Genomic DNA, 22,823 nt, shown 5'->3' on the forward strand with positions numbered 1-22,823 from the left:
AAAAAGCATGGGGATGGCGATGAGGGAGAATACACATTTATTAAATACTTACTGTGTGCCAGCCACTGAGCTAAGTGCTTTACAAATATTATCTCATGTAATCCTCACAACAGCCTTGTGTGTGGGGGGGGCAATACTGTTATTATCATCCCCATTTTACAGTTGATAAAACTGAGGCAGTCCTGAGTTAAGCGACTTGCCGAGGGTCACACAATTAGTAAGTCTGAGGTTAGATTTGAACTCCAGACTTTTCTGAGTCCAGGATCAGCTTTCCCCTCAGGAAAGAATGAGAAATCATTCCTGTCACAGAATTTGAGGGTTGGAAGGAATAGACCAGCTTATCTTTAGAGGGGTATTTCCTCCAGTATGTACTTAGCATACTGGAGGTTATGTTAGGCAGTGGTTAGGCAGAATCTTTTGGAAGACCTCTTGCTCTCGTGGCTGCCCAAACTGGCTTTTGTTGCCTTGCTCTGATTTGGAGGATGTTTTTCTCCATCACGTTTAAATTCCTCTTTGTACCTTGTACCCAGCCTTTCTTATTCTGTTGTTTGTGGCTCAGGAAAGCAGAATTGATGCCTTCCCTCCTGATGCCTGTGGAGATACTTGAAGATGGTGCGCCTGTTCCCAAAACATCTTCTACTTTGCAGGCTGAGGAGCCCTACTTCCTTCAAAAATTCTTTCTGTGGCCTAATCCCCAATCCCATCACAACTCACTGGCCCTTTTCTGTGCACTCTCCTGCCTGTTACTGTCCTTCCTAAAATGGGGTGCCCATTCCTCTTATGTGGTCTGATCGGGGCAGCACATAGCCAGATTGCCATATGCCTAGTCTGGGACATGCTCTTAGTGTAGGCTGGGATCACGTTAATGCCATGTCATACCGTTGATTCATATTGAACTTGTGGTCCATTAAAACCCGTAGATCCTTTTCAAACTCCTGCCCAGCCATGTTTTCCCCACTTAGTGTAATAACTTAAATTGATCCCTACCAAATTTCATCTTATTAGATTCAGCTTAACATTTTAGCCTTATGTAGGTCTTTTTCAATCCAGCCTCTGTCATGTAACATGGTAGCTCTCCCTCCCAGCTTTGTGTCATCTACAAGTTTGATCAGGATGCCATCCATGCCTTTATCTGAGTCACTGATAAAGTTGTTAAGCAGCTCAGGGTCCAACACACCTCCCTGGGGCCCTCCCCTCAAGACCTCCTTCCAAATTGATATGGAACCATTAAATAGTCTTTGCTTCTAGCCATTCAGTGAATTTTGACTCCACCCAACTGTATGATTGTCTAGCCCACATCTCTCCATCTTTTCCACAAGAATAGCATGAGAGACCTTGTCAAATGCATTGGTAAAATCTAGGTAAATTATATATCTGCATCATTCCCCTGATCCACCAGTCTAGTAACACTGTTTAAGAAGGAAATAAGGTTAGTGTTGCATGACCTATCCTTGATGAAGCCATGCTGGCTCTTTGTGACCACTGCTTCTTCCTCTTCCTCCTTCTTGCTTTGCAGGGCTCCCTGCTTCAAGGAACCAGCACTCAGGCAAGTACAATTTATATTCTAGTTCAGCTTTGTTAGACACGAATAGGCTGGGACATTGCTTGAGGTAGAGACCATTAGAACGTTCTTTGTGTTAATCACGATGATTTTGAAAGCGTTGATGATGTCATTTGTATTCTTGTCCTCTACCATAGTTGCCCTACTTAGAACTGTCCAGAGCTAGGGGAAGGAACTGGGAAGACTGTTTTGCTAAACTTTAATTGTGACAGTAAATTGAGGGGTGGGGGGATGTGGCTTTGGGGAGGAGGAAGGGTCTTCAGGTGTGTATAGGGGATAAGCTGCTCCTAGCAGCCCAGTGTACCCAGTGCAGATGATCTCAAAGGGGCAGTAAGTTGGCCAAAGAGAATCCCAGTTCTAGTTAAAGGTCTTAAAGCTATAAGCTGTGCATATTTTTATTAAACATAGGTAGATATACACAGACACGTTCACTCCCTAACATTAACCTCATTTCCTTTTTTGACAGGGTCACTATTACTAGTTGGTTAGAGGAGAGGAAGGATATAGACATAGTATGTCTGAACTTCATCTGGATAAAGTCTCTCATGATATCCTTGGATGGTGTCCTAATAGGGAGAAATGTTTGCTGGATACCAGCTGGATACTAGGTGGATTTGAAACTGGTTGGATGACTCTTTTCTTAGAGTATCGATTTAATGGATTGTTTTTAACATGGAATGGAGGTGGGGGAGGAGGTCTCAAGTGGTGTGCTATATGCCCCACTCTTTGATCCCTTTATGTTAAATATTTTTATCAGGGACATTTGATGACTTATTTGTCAAATTCATGGCTGACATAATTTATTGGATGAGAGAATCAAGTTGTAATAAAAATCTTGAATGTTGGAACATTGTGCCAAATTAAAGAAGAATTTAAATAAGGTTAAAAGTGAACTCCCAAACTTTGGTTCCATGGGCAGAGAGTAGTTCACATTACCAGGATTGTGGGTTTTGGTTACCTGCAAACATTAATAAGTGCAGTGTGGCTGTCACTGGACAATGATGTCAGTCACTTAGACCGTGTTCCTGGAAGTCTGCTGCCCTTCCTATGTAACGGGGAATTGCCCTCTGTGAATGACCAGGGGTGTGGTGTTTTCCGTTTTAAGAGGAGAATCGACCAGGTGTAATAGACCAAAAGAAGGTGACAAAGATGATGAAATGGTGTCATCGTAACGGGGCGTGTTCAGATTGGAGATGAGAAGCTGCCGTTTGGACATGACCGCCAGAGTCATTGAAGGGTTTTTAGGTAGAAGAAGGCACTAGACTGAGTCGCTCTCATAGGACTCTAGGGCTGAAATGAGGCCAATGGCGAGGAATTGTACAAAGCCAGATTTTTTAGTCGATGGGATATGTGTTGTTTGAAAATGAAATGATTGAATTCATTGAGTCTCAAAACAATTTTTCATTTTTGTCTTTGTATGCTCAGCACCTAGCACAGTGCCTTGCACATAGTAGGCACTTAATAGGTGCTTGTGGAATTAAATCATGAAGGCAGGTAGTTTTGCATTGCTAAAGTCAGACTCAGTCCCTCAAGTTTACTCTAGAAGGAATTCATGTACTTGGTAGTAGTTGAATTGCATGACCTGTAAAGCCCTGCAGCGCTAAACTTCTGTAGCCTTAATATTATAAACGTTTATGGATCATTTATTCAAAAAGGTTTGTAATGGTTTGACACATGGAATTTTCATGCCAGAGAATAGGATAAGATTTCTAAAATCTTCTGTACCACATTGTAATGTGGAAAGAATGTTGGACTTGGAGTCCAAGGACCTGAGCTCAGACCTGGAATTTGCCACTTACGTAGCCTTGGACAAGTCATTTCACCCCTGACCCTCTGTTCCTCAGTTATAAAATGAGGTGACTGGTTTGCCCAACTGCAGAGAGCCTTTCCACTTCTAACCCGATTGCCCTATAATTCATGAGTAGTAAAGACAAAGGATGGCTTTTCTTTATTTGGCCCTCATTTTGGGGGGAAAGCTTCTGGTGTTTCTTTGTTATGAATAATGGTCTTGGTTTCAGGTAGATATTTTTCTTCATAGTAAAAGAAAGTTCTTTTGTTCCAATAAATCCTAGTGTTTTAACATGTATTGTTGAAGTATTTTTCCTGGATCTCTTGCTATGATCATGTGATTTTAAATGATTGCCATTAATTATGTGGTTTATTATGTATATGACATTCCTAACATTGAACTACCCTTGCATTTCTGGTGTAAATCCAAACTGGTTATAGTGAATACTTTGTAAATGCATTGCTATAGTTCCTTTCCTAAAATTATTCTCTATTTTTGCATTGGTATTAATTAGTTGTGGTAGTCTGTAGTTTCTGATTGATCTCTTTATGTTTTGGGTTTCAGAATCATAATTTTCTCATAGGAGATTGGTAAAGTGTCTTTCATTTCTATTTTTAGCTCCTCTCCCCCCAGAAAACCCAACCAACAGTAAACAACCACCAGTAACAGAAAACACAGCCAAATACAAGTAACATAGGATTTTCTTGTGCCTGAAATGCTGCTTAGCCATTGGCCCTTTCTGAGTCTCAGTTTTCTCATCTCTTAAATGAAGATATTGGACAAGGTGATGCCTAACATCCCTTTAGCTTTTAGATTATGATCCTGGGACAACTTTATTTCAAGAATCTGCTAGAGATAATTCATGGTCCTTGCATTGACATTTAATAGTGATCTGGTCATTAGAAAAGTCATTAAGAAAAATATGTTGGGAATTTCAGGAGTTTTTCAGCCATTTTGAATGTCAGCTCTAAAGGATTTGCTATGCCCCAGTTTATGTGTCGTAAGTATATTCACTTATTGGGTACTGACCTTGTAGTTGTGGTTCTTAGCCACAGTGACATATATCCAGAGCTCATAGGCACCCAGAATCCTTCAGTTCAATCTCCTTGGTTCATAGATGAAGACATGGGAGGGGGTCCCATCAGCAGCAAGGAGGCAGGATTTTAACTGAGGTCTTCTGTTTCCAAATCACAAGAGTCCTGTGTGTGTCTCTCCCCGCCTCCCATCCTCACCATTTAAGTGCTCACTCTATACAAGACATGGTGCCAGGTTCTGAGTACTTGAAACCAAACGGTTCCTATTTCAAAGAGCTTATATTTTATTGGGAGAAGATCCACTATATATTCAGATAAGTTATGGCCAATTTAAGGATAAAGAAACTATTCATGACCAGGATGTTAAAGAAAACTTCATGGAGAAGATAGCTTCTGATCTGGGTCTTAAAGGAAGATGAGAATGCCAAAAGTTGTAGAGATGAGGAAGGACCGGGCATGGGGCCAGCTTGAAAAAGGGTCGCAAGTGGGAGAAAGGGATGCCAAGTTCAACAGCTTAGGTAGTTCAGTTTGACAGTGACAGGAAATGATCTGGAAAGACAAATTGGACTTAGACCATGGAGGACCTTAAATGAAACCTGACTGAGGAATTTGTTTTATCATAGAGGCAACAGGAAGCCCCTGAAAGCTTTTGGGCAAAGGTGTACATAGCCTGGTTAGACCTGTGCCTTATGAAGGTTAGTTTGGGAATTAAATGAAGAGAGGAGAGGCTGGAAGCAGTGCAGCTAATTAGGACCTAGATCAGGGTGGTGTCTGTGTTTGTGGAGATAAGGGATGAATATGAGACTGTGGTGATAGAATCTACAAGCTCTGGTGAAGGATTGGATTTAGGAGAGATATAGGAAAGATTTCTCCAAAGTTGACGAGCTTGATTGATTAGAAAGATGTTAGTGCCCTGATGGAAATGGACATGTTTGGGGGAGGGGGGTAAGGTTAGGGAAAAGATGGTAGCTCTATTTTGGACCTGCTCACTTTGAAAAAACCAGTAGGATGTCTAAGTGGAAATGTCCTTTAGCCCATTTGGCAACCTGGGACTGTAGTTAAGGAGCCAGATTAGGGCTAAATATTTAAACTGGGAGTCTTCTGCAAAGAGGTAATTGAACTTGTGATTATACAAAGATTATGTCGAGAGAGTCCTGGAGGATGATAGTAAGGAGGCATGATGAACTGGCAAAGGAAATAGGAGAAAAGACGCATAAGGAGTAAGCCAAGAGCATTACATTTAACCGTTAAGAAATCACTGGTAATCTTGGAGTTTTCTCTTTCTGGAGAGTGATAGGATAAAAAAGGAAGGCATTGCTTGAAAAGTGAGTGAGTGAAGTTGAGGCCATAAGAGTAGACTGCTCTTTTAAGTGTTTGGCTGTGACTGGGAAGAAGACAGTCAACAAACATTTATGAAGTTTCTACTATGTGTGAGGCTCTGGGATATAGAGATGCAACTGTGGGGAGGTGGCCAGGGTCAAATGTTGTTTGAAGGATTGACTTTTTTATAGGCCTCCCTCAATCCAGTAGATGTTGGGGAAGGATATGAAGAAGAGAGAGAAGGGAGGATTATTTGGGGAATTTCCTAGAAGAAACAGGAGGAGAAGATGGCACAGAGGGAGAGGCCTCTGAAAGGATAGTGGAAGGAACTCAAAACTGTTCTTCTGAGAAATTGAGACAGTTTATCTATTGAAGAATAAGGCAGAATGATATGTGGGACTAAAGGCAGAAAAGGAGTCTTGGGATAACGATTTTGAGGAGTATCAGGTTAATCAGGGAAGAATTGCTATGCATCCGGAAAGTGAGATCAGATGACATAAATTTTTAGATGATTAGCAGGATTCAGTGGTAGTGGTGGGGAGGGGAAGAGGCCAGGTTTTAGGACTGACAGGACATGAGAGCTGGTAGAATCCTGGGGACAGTGCGTTCAAGGATAGTTGGTCCCATAGATCAACTATAGGATTGTGAAGTTACGTTGGGTACCAGCTCCATAGCCTCCCATCCCTGCTGAACATGCTCAGCTCCTGCCTTCTCATCTTCTAGAGACTCTGAAGTATCAGCTCACTGGGCATCTCCTGCACACTCTTCACACAGAGGAGTCAGGTTCCAGGCTCTTATCTTCTTCCACACCTATCACCTTATTCCTCTCAAACTTCCCATTTGCCCTTATCCTGACCTCCTTTCTCCTGATCCTTTCCTGTTCTCACAGTTCCTTGCGCCCTTTGTGGCTTTATTTCCCTCCTTCACAATCTTGAGCCTCTTGTTGGCTCTTTTGGAGTGGCCCCGACCTTCTCCCTTGGATATCTTGCTTCCTGGCCCATCTGTTCTTACGTTGCTAGTCACCTCTGCTGACATTTCCCTGTCTCCATTTGTTAACTATTCAGTGATGAGCAGACTTGCTTCTTTAGGGACTTCTCATTTACTAGGGCAGTTAGCTCTGCATGGATGGGCAACTCCTCATTCAGTTTCTAGACTTTGATCATATGAAGCAGTACCCTGAGCTTCTGACCAAACCAGCAGGGAAATGCTTGGCTTGAACCCCTCACCTGTGTACTAGGGTCTTGGTCTTAGACAGACCTGAACGTGTTTGGCTGCGTGACCCTGGGTGAGTCATTCAGCTCTAGTTATTCCCCCTCAAATGGGTATAATCCATCTAGCCCTCACAGTGTTCCCAATTCTCTAGGGAGGGGACATCAGCCTGGGAGCATACCTAATGCATCTTCTTTTAGCCTTCTGGACCAGAATTCACACTGAGAAATTGAAATGAAGGAAAATCTTAAACGTGGATTACCTGTCAGTCACTTGTAGCCCATCTCTGGCTTGTGCCCACCTCCCAACTTCTCAGACGCAGATGTTTAGGCAAGGCATTGTGTTAGGAAAACTAGATTTTGCTTAATGTTTCTATAGAGCTGACCGTGGCAGTCCCTTACTAAACAACTCCATTGTCTTCCTCTTATCTCTAAGATCAGCTATAAACTGCCTCCATTAAACTTCTCCAGCCCTTCAGAATCTGTCTCCTACCTATCTTCTTAGCCTTGTTGGGCAACAGCTTCCCCCCTCAGCCCTCCACGCTGTGTGACCACATCATTCCTCTTCCCCACCAGCTGACTCCCACCTCTGACTCTCTTGCCTCAAAGAATCCTTTTTCACAGAATCACTTACTTCGAGCCTCACCTTGTGTGGGAAGCCTCCTGATCACTCAGCCAGCTTGTACCCTCTCTCCCAAACAGCCTCCGTTAATCACTGTGTATTTATTTTCTTTGTGTAATAAATAAATGTGTATGTGTAACCTTGTTGTGTCACTTCCCTACTCCCTCTTCCCTTACCAGTAGAGATTGTTTGGCTGGTTGTATTGAGACCCTAGTTCCTCTCATAATGTCTGGCACAGAGGAGGCTGCTCAGTTGAGGGCTAAACTTGGAATCGGAAAGACCTAAATGTGACTCTTGCCTTGTATTCTTACTAACTGTGTGACTGACCCTGGGAAGTCATGTAACTTCTCAGTTTCAGTTTGTAATATGGATGTAATAAGAGCACTTACTTCACACAGGGCTATTGTGAGGGTTCAGTGGGGTTATATATATGTAAAGCATTTGACAAACTTCAAAGCAATATGTAAATGCTGTTTATTATTATTGATTGATGAAACTGACTGGGTCATTACACAGTTGTAATTTAGAATAATAATTCTTTACTTAAATATATGTATGTAGGTTTCAGACCCTCTTATCTTTCAGTACACTCGGTGATCTTATCTGCGCCCTTGGTTTCTATTCTAACTTCTTCGCTCCGAATTCAACCCCCCCTTCCTTATAAATCTATCTGTATATATTCATATCTTGATAGAGATTCATTCTTGCATCAGTTGCACATTTGCATTTTGCCTTTCTCTGGCGCTAGTAGGCTACTTGTGGCGGGAGTGGAGCGTGTAGTGAACCTCTCTGTTGCCTTGCTTTCTCTTGACTCAGCCTGTTAATGATGCTTTTGTTTGGGGTTAACTCTTGTTACCATTTCTTAATTTTAGGTCATCATTAGAAACATTGTCATATTAGCCCTTAGAGTCAACAATATGGATTCCTCATATTGTGCTTGTCTAAGATTCACAATCATGCAGCATTACCAGAAGGAATGTTCATGTTGAAAGATGGATCTTTACACTGGAGAACAGCTTGAGACTTTGAAGTAACAAGTTGATATCTTCCTTCTCTTTGATCCTGGGCCCAACTTTTTGTCCATCTTTCAGTGCCTGTCCCGGATGCATTAGTGCTGGACACTAGCTCAGTGAATGAGACATTCAGCTACGTACTGAGTAATCTGCAAAGTAGGCATTTTTTGTCCACTTTTTTTTTTTTTTTAAACGTAGCCCTTGGTCTTGGGCAGTTAAAGGACTCTTGAGAAGAAGAAAGCTTGTGATATTTCTGGGGCTTAATGCATCTGAACATACCCATGATCTTCCATTTGCTTCCTGCCTTAACAAATCTCTTTCACAAATATATTTATTTTTTCATACCTTGCTTCACAGTGATCAGGGAAACTGAGCACAGCTCCCATGTCTGCATTTATCAGAGAGTCTGATATAATCTTAACATAGATAAGAAATTTCTGTTCTTATTGGGGCAGAGCCTTTAAGACTCTTGTAATCAACGAACACAGCAGGGTAGTATCCGGTGGTCCTTTCTGCCAGTTGTAGGGCTACGTGACAAAATGTTCTGCTCTGAAGAGTCATTTATAAAAGCCCTTTTCTTTCCTTTTACATTTTCTTGAATGACATTCTTGATATGCACATTGATTATTCTGTAGATTTTAGAAAACTAAGAATACAGGTTGGGAAATATTGCCTTTTTTTTTTTTTTTTTGAGTAGTAGTGTCATCCATGGTTTTCTTTCATTCTTTTTGTGTCTTTACCTCCCTGAAATTTCTTGGGAAAGTGTCTCTCAGTGCTTTTGAGACAGACAGAGATAGGGTCAATGTCTCCAGCAACCTATCTTCATTGTATCTACTCAATCCAGTTCAACTGTTGCTCCTGGCTTCGTCATCTGCCTTGGCATTATCCAGTAGGTACAGAACCTCAGAATGAAGGGTGAAGGTCTTTGTGACTTGTGATGGCAAATAGATTAGTCTTGAAAGCTGACAATCTCAGTCCGCTTTTCCTCTATTTGTCGTTTTATCGCTTGCATCTCTTAGCTTACTGGGACTCAGCTGGGCTCTCTGGGTAAGTTTTTTTGTGCTTATTTTCACTTCTGCTTTTCCTTGTTGTGTGAGGCAGTGTTGCTTATAATTTTCTTCTCCCTCCTTTTGTACTTTACAAATTTATATTCAGAAATAGTCTTGCCTTGGTTTTTCTCTCATCCCACTTGGCAGAGAGAGCAAATGTTTGCTGCTGAAGGTGATTCCTTGGGTTCTTTGGCCTTCTCACTGTGGCAACTGTTTTCTGTCTGTTAAACTTTAGCAAAAAAAAAAAAATCATGGTGATGAGTTAGAATAGTTTCACTTTTTAACATCAGTAGCACATTTAAATAGCTTTTTTAACTTTTTACAATATTTTCTGCATACCTTTATCCCTTGTAATTTGATAATCATTTTGACCTTGGCTGTAAATAGTAGGTGGTTTTAATACAACATTTCTGATACGTCTACTCTGTCTGAATCAGTCGTTTCCTTTTGCGGTTTCACTTGGTACTCACTACGTTATATGCCTTCCAGCTTTCTTTTTGAAGGAAGTATTGATGATAATTGTATGAGATTTCTTGAGACTTCTTACAGCCTTTGACTTCCTTTGGTTTCTCAGACTGAGTCATGTTTTATGACATTCTGTACTCTGTGTTCCTTTATGTTCATTAAAGTCACCAAGTATTAAAAATACATATATATTTTTACCTGGTTTTGAGGATTCAGGTTCTTTGTTACATTCTCAGCTTCTTCAGCCTCTACAACAGATTTTAGTGTGTAAACTCTAGTTATCTTAATGATGGTCTTTTAGTTACACTCATCATGATTACCAGGTGTTCTATGAAAGATGTTCCTTATTGTCTTTAGATAGGTGAAAAGCCGATTCTGCCCAATTTTTTTAATCTGTTTAAGATGAGTCAGTGAATCGTCCTTCCATTTAGTTGCAGTATCCTTTTGACCCTGGCTTCTTTCATACTGAGAATAATGATGATGTAATTTAGTTCTGCTAATTTTGTATTCAGTTCGTGTTGACTCTTAGACAACCACATACAGTGACTGAAGTTTTACTAATGTTTTATAAATGGTCACGACTGTGATTTTTAAAATCCTTAGTCCCCTTTTCTACCCACTCAGCCCCTATCACCAGGGAAGCCGAAAAGCCATTGCGGGGCTGAAGGCTTTTTTGTACATTTAGTGCTTTTTGCTACTTGCTGTGACTCAAGACTCTTACTAGCTGGTGCTCAGCTTCTTTTGGGTGAGCGAGCATCTCTAGACATGCTTCTGTTAGCTCAGGCTATTTCCTGCATCCTCCGTGAATATAACAGGCAGAGCCTTAGGGGAGTCAGGGTCACTGCTGAGCCGCAAGGACGGCAGAGGAGAACTGCAGAAAACAGTGAAAGTGATGGTAGTAAAAGGGGAAACTGAGACCGCTAACAGGACCTTTTGGGTGCCTTTTGGTGTTAGGTCACTGTCATTTCAAGATAGAACTTTTGTCCTCCTTTCCTCTAAATCCAGTGAGCACTTACGTTGTAACGACAGTAAAAACCCAACAACAGCTGTTTTGCAAAACAAGCAGACAGCACAGGCAGCAGAGCTTTCTGTCCCCTTCCTCTCGACTGAAAGCAAGGAGAGACATTTGCTCCTCTGTTCTCCGAGGCCAAGATAGGTCAGTAAGATCTTAATCAATTGGCTTTGTTTTATTGTTATTTTTGTTGGCATTATTATAGTTATGGTGAATATTGTTGTCTTGTTCAGCATTACCTTGTAGACGGTCTCCCATGTTTCCCTGAGATTCTCACGTTTGCAGTCTCTCAACAGCTCAGTAATGTTCTGCTACCTTTGTATTCCAGGAGTTGTTCAGTAGCTCCTTAGTCAGTAGGCATTTATTTTATTTTTACATTTTGCCGCACGAAAAGTGCTCCTGCAGATATTTGGGTACCTATTGAACCTTTTTATCTTGGACCTCTTTTTACTGTATCCTGGTAATGGGATTTCTGGCTCAGAGAATAGAAATAGTTTAGGGACATTTTTCTCATAATTCCAGATTGTATTTTGAAATAGTTGGGCCAGGTTACAGTTCTTCCTGCAATTCATTAGTATCTTTGCATTTCTGTATTCCCCTCTATATTTTCATCTTTTGTAACATTTACCATTTTGTTGGCGATGAGATGAAACTTGGCAGTTGTGTTCCTTTGCATTTCTCTTATTAGTGTTGTGGGGCATATTTCTTTCATATTACTATCGATAGTTTGAAAAACTGTTGGTATCCTTTGGGACTATTAACTGTGGTGAATGACCCTTGATGTTTCTCTGTTTCATGCACACGCACACGCACACGCATCTCCTCTGTTAGGTATCAGATACCAGAATTCTGTCACTGATATTTGATGCTGACGTTTTTCCCCCTGTTCAACTATTTTTTCTGTACTGATTTTGTTTGTCCAAAAACCTTCTCATTTTATGTAGTTGAAATTGTTGATTTTTTTTCTTTTTATGGCCACCTCTATCCCTTATTTGGTTAGCATATATTGAGATTTTGAGTTAATTGGCATTATAACCACTTCTCCTTGCTTAAAGGTGTTGTTGTTTTCCTTTGATAAACTAATCATTTCAAATATCTATTTGAATATTATTTAATTAAATTTATGTATTTTGGGTTTTCTGATACAGCACTTAACTTCGGCTTTTTTGTTTGCTGCAGAACAGTCTCTTTGTGTTCCTGCTTCAGTGGTATCTCCTTGGTTTGGGAATGGGACTGATTCAGATTGATCTGGTCTTAGAAGAGCTCGTTATCCAGAGTTTATTCTGGTGATGGATTTTAGGCTCCTCCTCTGTTTCTACACTTGCTAAGGGCGATGATTCAACAGGAAACTTTAAGGCCAACTCATTGTGTACCCCAGACAGATCAAATAAAATGGGTTTGCAGTTCTTTTGGGTGTGTGATCCAGAGGGATTTAAAGATGAGATGCTTCTCAGTTTTCCTTTTCATGAGTGAACATACTAATTTTCCCCAAAAACTTGTGAAATTATTTTTTTATGACATGGAGCTTCCTAAGATTTCTCAAAGACCTTACCAGTGGAGTATAAGCTCTGGAAGTTTCTACTTTGCTCTGAAGACTTTCAATCTGTGCCCACTACAGCCTTATGTTTGCCTTTCCAGGACCAGCCTTGTTAAGTGCAAAGAGGCGAGTGGTCTCTATTAGGCTGACCAGTAGGCAGTAAATTCTTAAGTATCAATAGTTTATGAAACACAGAAGAATTCAGAATGGCCCTTCTTCCTGTGTCCTGTTCCATTTCTGTCATGGCAGTGACATTGGTGGAAACAGTGTCAAGTATATCAAGAATCAGGTAGTTGTTTACTGTCTTAAAAAAAGTATTAACTTAGTTGTTGGTATTCTTAATGTGAAATCCTTTTCCAGTGACCACTGAATGGACATATTCCCGGATTAAATAAATCATATTAATTTTTACATTGTCAACATAAGTCGATCGAGAAGACAAATGACAATTTCAGCTCAGTTGAAGGGAGGGTTGACTTGGATCCTGTGGGGACAATAGATACAGGAGTTGGTTGAGTAGGCTTTATTATGTGTCTAGAGACAAGTAGAAACATGATTTCTTGGGACACGTCACTTTGATTCAGAGTGCTCTGAAGCAGTATTTGTGAAGAGGGTGCCATGAGGATATTGTCTATCTCAGTATCCCATGCAGAACAGGAAAGAAAATCTACAAAGAACTTTAATGCAGTGCTCCAAATTAAGTAATGTAAACTATGAGGACTTAGTACAGAGTCCAGCACGTAGTAGGCACTTAATAAATGCTTTGTTGTCTTAATTTTGATACTTGTTGACTTCATAAAGAGGTGAGCATAAGGGATGAAGGTGAAAGTAGTCTTAAAAATGTGACTTCTTTGAAAAAGACCATAGGGCCTTTTGACCATACAAGTTTGATGCCTACTCTCTCTCTTCTATACCATATGCTGTAAGTGGTGATCCACCCTTTGCCTGCAGATCTCCAGTAAGGGAAAACCCACTGCCTCCCGAAAACAAACCTGTTCTGCTTTGGGGTAGCTGACACTGGACCTAAATTGATTTTGGTTGTCTCCCCACTGTTCCTAGTTCTGCTCTTTAACAAAGCATTTAATTTGGTAAAGTGAAATGTTGCTTTATAGGCTTTTTCTCTCACAAGGCATGTGACATGCATGTGTTAACAATCATACAAGAAAGATTCTCCATCAGAGATGACTGGTCACCTTCCGATTATAAATAGCAAAGGTGGCATAACCCAGGCTTGGCAAAGGTGTTGACTGTGATCATGGAAGATGTCCAGTGTAGAGTCCACACTGAAGAGGGCTTCCTTTAGATGCTCCCTTTGGGAAATAAAATTGTGCTGATTGACCCAAGTCCCACAACATTGCAGAGCCTTCTAAATGAGATTCAGAACCACTGAAGAGCTCACTTGACAGGAATAGCCAAGTGGATGAAGATGCCTCCTGTCCCAGCTCCAGCATTTGGAGGGCAGCCCATCATCTGGATCCCTCAGGATCTTCTTTTTAAAACTGTTATTTTGTTTGAAAAGACACTTTTCAAACAATCCCTAGATTCCTCTAAAAATAAATGTCCTGAAAACAATTTTTGGATCATTTACAAGAAAAAAGATTGAATTGGCTGGGATAGTACTGACCATTGACCTTTGTGTTTATCTGCATTTTTATAGTTTCTCATTGTTGATTTTATTCATGTTGTGAAGCCCTTGTTTATGTTATTCTTTGTTTGCGCTACCGCTTCGTGTAAGTTGTCTTCCTGACTCTCTCTGGTTTCTTACATTCATTTTGGGGAGGCAGGCTGTATGGTGCCAAGAAAAGAGACCTGACCCTGGTGTCAGAGGGCTGTGGTTCGGATCTTACCTCTGATGCTTCAAATCTTTGGGACCACTCACTTATCTAGCCTCAGTTCTGTGAGTGAAGGAGTTAGATGTTCACTTGGTCATGTATGTTTTTGTGATGGAGACAATTGGTACGAAACCATTATGCCACTGTCTCCACTGGTTTTTGACCTAAAGCAGGAAATGGGTGGGCTACAGCAATGAAACAGAAAAAAAAGAAATTAAGAAAATAGATATAAGCAGAATTAACTCTTATTTGTAGATGTGACAGTTTACCTAGAGAATGCCAAAGAATTGAGGAACAATTTAATCTAGATGAAGTCTTCACGAAGTATCGGGATACAGTATAAATCCACCAAAATCCAGTGGTTTGTACATTACTATCAAAGTTTAGGTTGAAGGAATAGGAAGAGAAATTCTATTTGAGATAACAGACTGTTTTAAACGTCTGGTGGTTATCCTACCAAAAAATACAGCTCTTACTTACATAGTATCAATTTGCACAGAAAGTTGTAAGAAATACCAAAGTTAAAATCAAAAAGGTAAAATATCAAAGGATGTAATAACAGATTGGGGGTAGAATTGTTCGTCTGGGTATCCTTGACTTGAAAATGGAAGCAGATGGTGTCCAGAGCTTGTTGGTGTTTAGTCCAACTCCTGCATTTTATAGATAAGGAAGTTGAGACCCAGAGAGGTAACCTGATCTGCCGAAGGTCACACAGTAATAAATATTAGTGATAGGATACGAACCCTGAATGCTAGAATGTATGTAGCCTTTGACACTTTTCATCACCCAGTTCTGGAGGAAGCTTGGCATTGCCAGATCCCAAACCATTTTACAAAGTTCTGTTGGATGGGATGGAAATAAATGTCTTAGCTTACAAAATATGACTGTATGTTCCAGATGACTCGATAGCTTAAATAACTAAAAAAATCCTACCCTAAGAAAATTACAGGATGGCGGACGGTTATTTGTTTCCAAACTATTTATAGGGGAAATGATCATAGTAAGATGTGGGACAGTCTTAAAAGATAAAATTAGCTTTGGATTATATAAAATTCAAAAAATGCAGCTAAAATTGAAGGAAAAGGATAATGTCTCTGATGAAAGTCTGATATCCATATTCTCTTAGATTGATACAAACCTAAAAAGAAATATTCTCTATTAATTAGGGGGTCAAAAGGCATAAACAGACTTTTAAAAATTATTTAAATTTTTTCCAGTAGCAAAAGTAGTTAAGCACAGAACTTTAATAGGAGTGAATTAACCAGAATAATTCTGTTGCGAAACACAAAACAGATACAGTGTCTGAAACCTCATAAGAGGATGGGTGGGATAGAAACCTTTCAGAGCTGGAAAAAGTATCCCTGACAGGCAGACGTGGTTAGAAAAGGAGCAGTCAGCCCCCCTTCTCCTTCTCCTTGTGTGAAGACTCTCAGCCAGTTTGGGCCGGATTAACCTTAGGACAAGCTCCGTGTTAAAAAGCATGTTTATTGATACTGATTGTTTTCATATCACCTTCGTTTTTTTCCCTACCCTGAGAGTCATCATTGGTAATAAAAAAAAAGGGGGGGGTGGAACAGTGAATAAAGAACTTTGAGCGAAAGAAATAGAAGCTATCAGTCGGCGTGTCTTGGACAGACTTCCCATGGCATGTGAACTGGGCTCGCTGTTGATGCAGGAGCACAAGCACATGGGCTCGATGTCGTCTAGGAGGCGGTGCAGGGCTGTGAATGGTGCTCAGCTTCTCCTTGCGAACAAGGGCAGGCTTGTGTAACTGACATGTTCTCTGAGCTCGAGGCTACGGAGGCCTTCAGCCTTCCGAGAGGTCTCAGAGGTCAGTGACAGCATACATGATGAGCGTGAAGAAGTTTGAGTCATCATACCAGTGAAGTCCAGTGTGTGCCAGCAGGAACCTGAAGGATGTTGAGAATATATGTGCCTGGAAGGGGTGGATGGCTGAGAAACCCGTGGACAACCCGCACAGATGCATTTGTATCCATGTACTGTCAAGAGAGCTAGGGGAAGGCATTCATCATGTGGGTAGATCCCCTGTGGAGGATTTGGGAGAGGTCATGAAGGATAAGAACATGTGCATGTATCCCAGGCTGCATCATTGGAAGGCATGTCCACATCAGTAAATCATCATCATAGCTAACATTTATGGAGTGCTAACTGTGCACCAGGCATTGTAAAAAGCACTTTATAGATATCTCATTTAACCTTCACAACAACCCTGGGAGGTAGGTGCTATTATTATCCCCATTTTATAGATCAGGAAACCAAGGCAGACAGAAGTGAAGTGATTTGCTTCAGGGTCATACAGCTAGTAAGTGCCTGAAGTTGAATTTGAACATAGGTTTTTTCTGGCACCAGGTCTAGTGCTCTCTCTACCATGCCCACACAGCTGCTTGTGTTCTTCAGTGATCAGTGGCTTTGTATACCTCGTTGATACCTTTGTGCCCCCAGCACGTAGCATAATGCCTGGCATACGTGTATTTCACAAATACCTCTTGATTGACTAATAAAAAGTGCATAGTTTTAGTGCAAGGAAATAATTTTCTCCTTGGCACATAGGTATTTTATTTTTGTCTCAATCATATGTGAAATCTCTAAGTTTCCAGCAATACACATTTCAAATGCTGTCTAGGGCACACTGATTCTGTGACCAGCTGTGGCCCCAGGCTCTTCGACTTAACCACTCAGATCCCTCTTTTGTACATCTTTCCATTACATCAGGCTGTTTAGCAGGAGATAGGTGAATACAATTTTGTGTATTTGGGATCCTCTCAATAATGCCAGTAGATAATGGACAAGGTAGATGTTAGTACTCACTTTGCAAAATCAAGCTCGATGGAGCTGTTTCTGTTCTGTAGGATATTTTTCCAGTACATGGTTAAGGCCCTAATAATCACTTGCAAGGCAATGTACCAGGCTCAATGCCCATAGCATATAGGGGAGGGTAATACCATAATCCTTTTTTAGCTATAGAATCTTGCTGGAGCAGCTATCCTAAGTACACTTTTCGTGATTTTATTTACTTGTAAACATTTTATGAATATGAAGCTACTTTCACGTCTTTCAAGTCACATCACTTCGCCATGGTGTCTGGCACATAGAAGGCCCTTAATATATGCGTGTTGACTGACTGCTGTGTTAGGATCTGATTGTATCAGTGTGCTTATTCTCTCCACAGACTCAGATTGTTATTAACCTTCTAGAGTTGGTATGGGTGAGTCATTAATAGCTTGTAGCTAACTCAGTGACACATTTCTCTGAATCGAGTTAGGCTGGTGTTTCCTGGATATTTCTAAAGTTCTTTCAGCCTGGTTGCATCTGCTTGCCCACCACTGGCATCACCTTGGAGAACCCAAGGCTTTGATTGACACGTGTGTTTCATAGTCATATTATGTAAATGTAGTATTTGAATGAAACCATAGTCAAATAAAAAAAAAGTTGTGTGGATTTCAGTGTGCCTCGTGAAAAGTCTCAGTATATCCACATGGGTAAAGACTGAGAGATATGGGCTGGAAAATAACATAGTAGGTTTGGTTCAGAACTATTGAAATAGTTGGATTCAGAGTGGTGATTAATTGATGTCAGCTTTGGTTGTAGAGAGAGGGCGCTAGGAGAGTACCCTACAGTTCTGTCTATGACCTTCTGAAGAGAGAGAGACATGCTCATGTGGTATTCGGCAGAATTAGGTTGCCTAAAGATCTTGACAGATCATTGGCATTTTTGTGTTTTTTTTTTTTATTGGAATCAGACTACGTCTACAAGGAACTCCCAGAATGGAAAACTCATCCATTGATGCATTTTGTAACAATATTTTTGGGAGCTGCTTTAGGGCCCTGAGCAGTAATGTGACTTGCCTGTGGAGTCAGCCTGAGTGTGGCACATGTAGGATTTTTAAGCCATGTCTTCCTGACTCCAAAGCCAGCCCTGTGTATACTATGCCACCTTGTCTTTCTCAATGAAAGGGTTAAATGTAAATTCCTATACTCTGATTTTTTAAAAAACTGTATAAGGATGGAAATGTAGCTAAATCGTTCATATGAAATACAAATTTAACGAGTCAACAGTGTGATGTTAGCCAAGAAAATGACTATTAGACTGTTGGCAACAAGCATTGTCTCTAGATCGAGGGCGCTAACGTTCTGCCCTGCTTAGAGTCAGTGTGGAGGAGAAGGCTCTTGATAAGCTGAATGTGGGGCATCAGTCAGGGTAGCGAGAGGACACCAGACAGGTATCGCATGAGGATCAGTTTTAGGAGCTCCAAGTGAGGGAGGGTTGTGTCTGTGTGGCAGCAGCTAGCAGGGGACCGGACATGTGAGTGCTGACTAAGTGCTTGTGGATTGATTGCAGTGACTGAATACAAATGAGTAACGTTTTAAAAATTCTCTTCCTCTTTCCTTAGGTGCATTTTATTTGGTGTTTGAGTACATGGACCATGACCTGATGGGACTCCTGGAATCAGGCTTGGTTCATTTTAATGAAAATCACATAAAATCATTCATGAGACAACTGATGGAGGGCTTGGATTACTGCCATAAGAAGAACTTTTTGCATAGAGATATTAAGTGTTCAAATATTCTGCTAAATAATAGGTATGACTGAATTTTTTGGCTACATATTTGTGTATGTACATTTTTTGGGGGGTGGGGAGGTGTGGTTTTTAAAGTGTCCAATAAGACAGCACATTCACTATTGTTACACATACTATTAGTTTGACTCTAATTTTGGAGTAGGACTTTATGCCTGATCACAGGTAGTAGCTGAGAATGTGGACTGAATCTGATCAGAATTGAAACTGAAACATTATGTTTAAACACTTCATTTCTTGCTTTTGGGAATTAAAAAATGAATACAGACTGCCTAAGGAAGCAGGTGATTTATCTTGCTGCCCAACATGGCGTGCCTTGTCCTGACATACTTTCCAAATAATGGATCTGTTTCCATCTGACTCATGAAAAGACTGGTGTTTGGCAAAATACGTACTCAATGTTTTTCATTTCGATCATTGTGTGTGAAGTGAAAGGGAAGTTGCTCCTTGACCCTGTCGGTTTTGGTCTTGCCTCTGGGACGCAGCCTCAAAGCTCCACTGGCTTCATACAGATTGAACTCTTGGAGAGAGAGAATAGTGCTAAGCCGCCTTCTGGGGCCAGGCCTGGAAACATCTTGCTGCTTTAGGTCTCAATATAAGGGGCTGATGAAATGCAAGGAGATGCTTTTATTCTTGGGCCACCAGGGACTTCTGGCACTTTTTGGCAACAGTAGTCTCAAGCAATCTCCTAGAATCCTAAGATGGACCAGGGCTGGGAATGTAATCCTTATGACTGCTTAGAAAATCAGGCTGGCTCACCCAGTTTGGCTTAAGTTCAAACCTCAGTGTCAGGATTGCCTTTTTGAGATCCCCAGACTCTGTGGGATCTTCTTAACCAAATCAGAAAGGCCATTTGTGACTGGTATAGAGCTTCCTGGCCTGGGCCTGTTTTCATGTATAGGGGAATGACAGACTTTTTTTAATCTTCTCATTTATAGCACACCTTCCTGGGGTTGGGGTTCTCTAGGTACAGCTACTTGGTCATTGTGAGTAAATGAATAATGGAATTTATTTGAATTTTGCAAAGGGCTTGTGAAAATGCTTGCTTAGATAAAAAAATATTGTCTTAAAATGACCATTAATTGAATTCATCTTAGCACTAAATCTAAATTGTGTTATAGTTAGCAACTTTTGAAACAACACTGGGTGTTTTTAGCGTGTGTTAGTGTTCATGCTGTCTAACATCTGAACAGATGGTATCTCTGTCATGGTAAACCCTGTGAGGACAGATGACGCTGATGGGAGGTAGGAAACAGTGTGAGAATGGGTATAGACAGTGCTTCAGTTTCATATAGAACATCAACTTTCTCCATTTTGGGATTGGGAAAAAAGAAAACCCCAGATGTGCTGTTTCCTGATTTAATTTCTTGGTACTCCAGGTAGTTTTTGCAGATTCGTTTTTTGACCATATTTTCCTCTAGCAGTAATTAATGTCCTGTGATTTGATTTGAATGGATAACTCACAGCCAAGTTGATTGTAATGAGATTCCTTATTTTTCCTCTTCTTTCCCTTAGAGGGCAGATAAAGCTAGCCGACTTCGGACTTGCTCGATTATATAGCTCAGAAGAAAGGTAAGATGCTACAAATATTGTGAACTTTGTGGCCCCATTCTAAAAATCCGACCAGCAAGCATGTACTTTCTTCTGAGAAGCATGACATGACTTTTCCTGCCTAAGCTTGTGAAGGGTACCTTAGGTCATCAGGTGGGCTTGTCATGGTTAACGATGGCTCCTGACAGTGTGATCATCTTCTTTACCAAATGTTGGTAGGATCCAGCAGAACTTCATTGCTTTGAATTTGGTAAAGACTTGGTGCTTCTGACAGTCGGGAAACCATTTATTCGAGTCAGAATAATTGTAACAGAATGCTTTCTCGATGTCAAAATAAAGTTGACTTTCTACAAATGAAAAATTTTTAAGTTTATATTTATTCCCCGCACACCTTACCTGAATGATGTTTAAATGAATAAGTATAACATCTGTTGGTCGATATGCTCTTGGTCCTTGTAGTAGTGCAATGAGAGTTAAATGGATTCACTTGGTCTCTTATGGGATGTGCCCTAAGTGTGTATTCTCATTAGTGGTTTCCAATTTTGTGTCTGGCTTACTTTTCATATGGACATGTTGAGGATTATTATTTTTGGCCCTTGATTCCAAATCTGTGGAGGGAGGGTTTACTTGTTAGTCTACAGGTCTAAACAGAGGAGATCTGGGACAGGCTATGGTTGGGGGCTTATCCCCTTCCTCCCTCTCCCCATTAGTTAAATACTGAGGATATTTGACTAGATAGCGTATTTTATTTGTGAGACATTTTAATTTGATTTTAAATCAAGTGAGTTTTCCTTTTGACTTCTTCTACAAATAAATTGTGATTCAATACTATTCATTAATTTATTCTCAGAAATGACATGGTTTACAAAACAAAACTTTAGAAGATATATAAGGGGAATGAATTGTAGATTTTTATGTAAGCAAATGATAAACTCTTAGCCATGGCATAATGCTTCTTGGATTGAATTTTAATCAGAAAGCTTGAAAGAAACCTTGGAGCCATTAAATATAACCCCTCGTTTACAGACTTTAAGCTAGTTCAGATTTGATTTTAACATCTTTTTCATTTCATATCATCAGGGAAAGCAATTCTCCAACACAGCTTAGTGTCACCATAATTCGCATTGCAAAACTTCTTTGATTCATATACTAACAATCCCTGTGGTCCTCTATTTTGAATTTTATAGTTAATGAAGATTTTTTTAAAGGATGTCTTTTTGAACTCTTGTTAAAATGTATCTAAAAGACAGTGCCATTTTCCTTAATAGAGTGTATTGAGAATAAGTGCACTAAGAATCCCCTCTTATTTTGAATATGTCTGTTCTTGTAGATTAGAGAGTATTGGGGTTGGATAAGACCTTAGAGATCTTCTGATTTGCCTGCCCAGCACTCCCTCATTTTATTGATAAGTAATTGGAGCCCCTCAGGTGGGTGTTGGGTCTGGCTCATGTAGTTGGGAAAGCCCAGAGGGAGACTTAACTCTGAGTTCTCCTGACTTTTACGGTTGTGTCCTTCTACTGGGCTGTCTGCAGTTGAAACTGGTCATTGGAGCCAAGTATACTGTTGTTCCACAGCACTCTGAGACATGGCCACTCAGCTTTGGTTTTCCTCTTTCTGCTGGGGTGTAGAGTAGGGAAAAATGTGTTTCTAAGGAGGATTCATGAACTGGCTCACAGTGCTTGAGGCCCCAGAGACAGCTTAGTCTGACTGGATCATTGTCCAGATGCAAACACTGAGCTCTAGAGTACTTAAGGAATTTGCCCAGGTAGGTGTCGGGGGAGGCGTTTGAACACGGGGCCAGCCTCGGTTTTCAGGGTCCTATTTGTGGTTAATTGAAATTACTGTAAGAATATTATGTTTTGCCAATATTAAGCTTTATGTTTCTTGCTTAAATGGAATATCCTTTCCTCTTATGTTTTGATAGAGATTCAAGTCAACTATGAATTAATTCTAATTTTCCATTTAACAGTCTCTACATATTCATTGGTCTAGTTAGAAAAATATATTCCAACAGTTAGAGATAGAGCAACAATATATGTCTACCTTTTTTCCTTTTTCAGTTTAAAATGGGAGATACCTTGGGCATGAAAAGCTGGAGGTTATAAGATGGGAGCTAAGAGTTCTGCTTCTCCTAATTACTCTCCAGGTGACTGGGCAAGTCTTCTCTGAGATTGTTTCCTTGTTGAATTAAGTGTATCTTTGTTCAGCACTTACTCTAAGGGAGGCCCTGGGC

General features: G+C 40.5%; 1 protein-coding gene across 2 annotated transcripts in view; it reads left to right on the forward strand.

Moving 5' to 3' along the window:
* The window catches only part of CDK13 (cyclin dependent kinase 13), a 113,251-nt gene that overhangs the window by 57,994 nt on the left and 32,434 nt on the right, over nt 1-22,823 (forward strand). Inside the window, exons 6-8 of one of the 2 annotated variants that reach the window (XM_072599102.1) lie at nt 1,517-1,546; nt 18,854-19,043; nt 20,555-20,611. In XM_072599102.1, coding sequence (XP_072455203.1) covers nt 1,517-1,546; nt 18,854-19,043; nt 20,555-20,611 — 277 coding nt within the window. The remainder of the gene's footprint in view (nt 1-1,516; nt 1,547-18,853; nt 19,044-20,554; nt 20,612-22,823) is intronic. The other variant, XM_072599103.1, reaches the window with a different exon arrangement.

The sequence above is a fragment of the Notamacropus eugenii genome, chromosome 3, assembly GCF_028372415.1.
Source record: "Notamacropus eugenii isolate mMacEug1 chromosome 3, mMacEug1.pri_v2, whole genome shotgun sequence".
Taxonomy (NCBI): Eukaryota; Metazoa; Chordata; class Mammalia; order Diprotodontia; family Macropodidae; genus Notamacropus; species Notamacropus eugenii.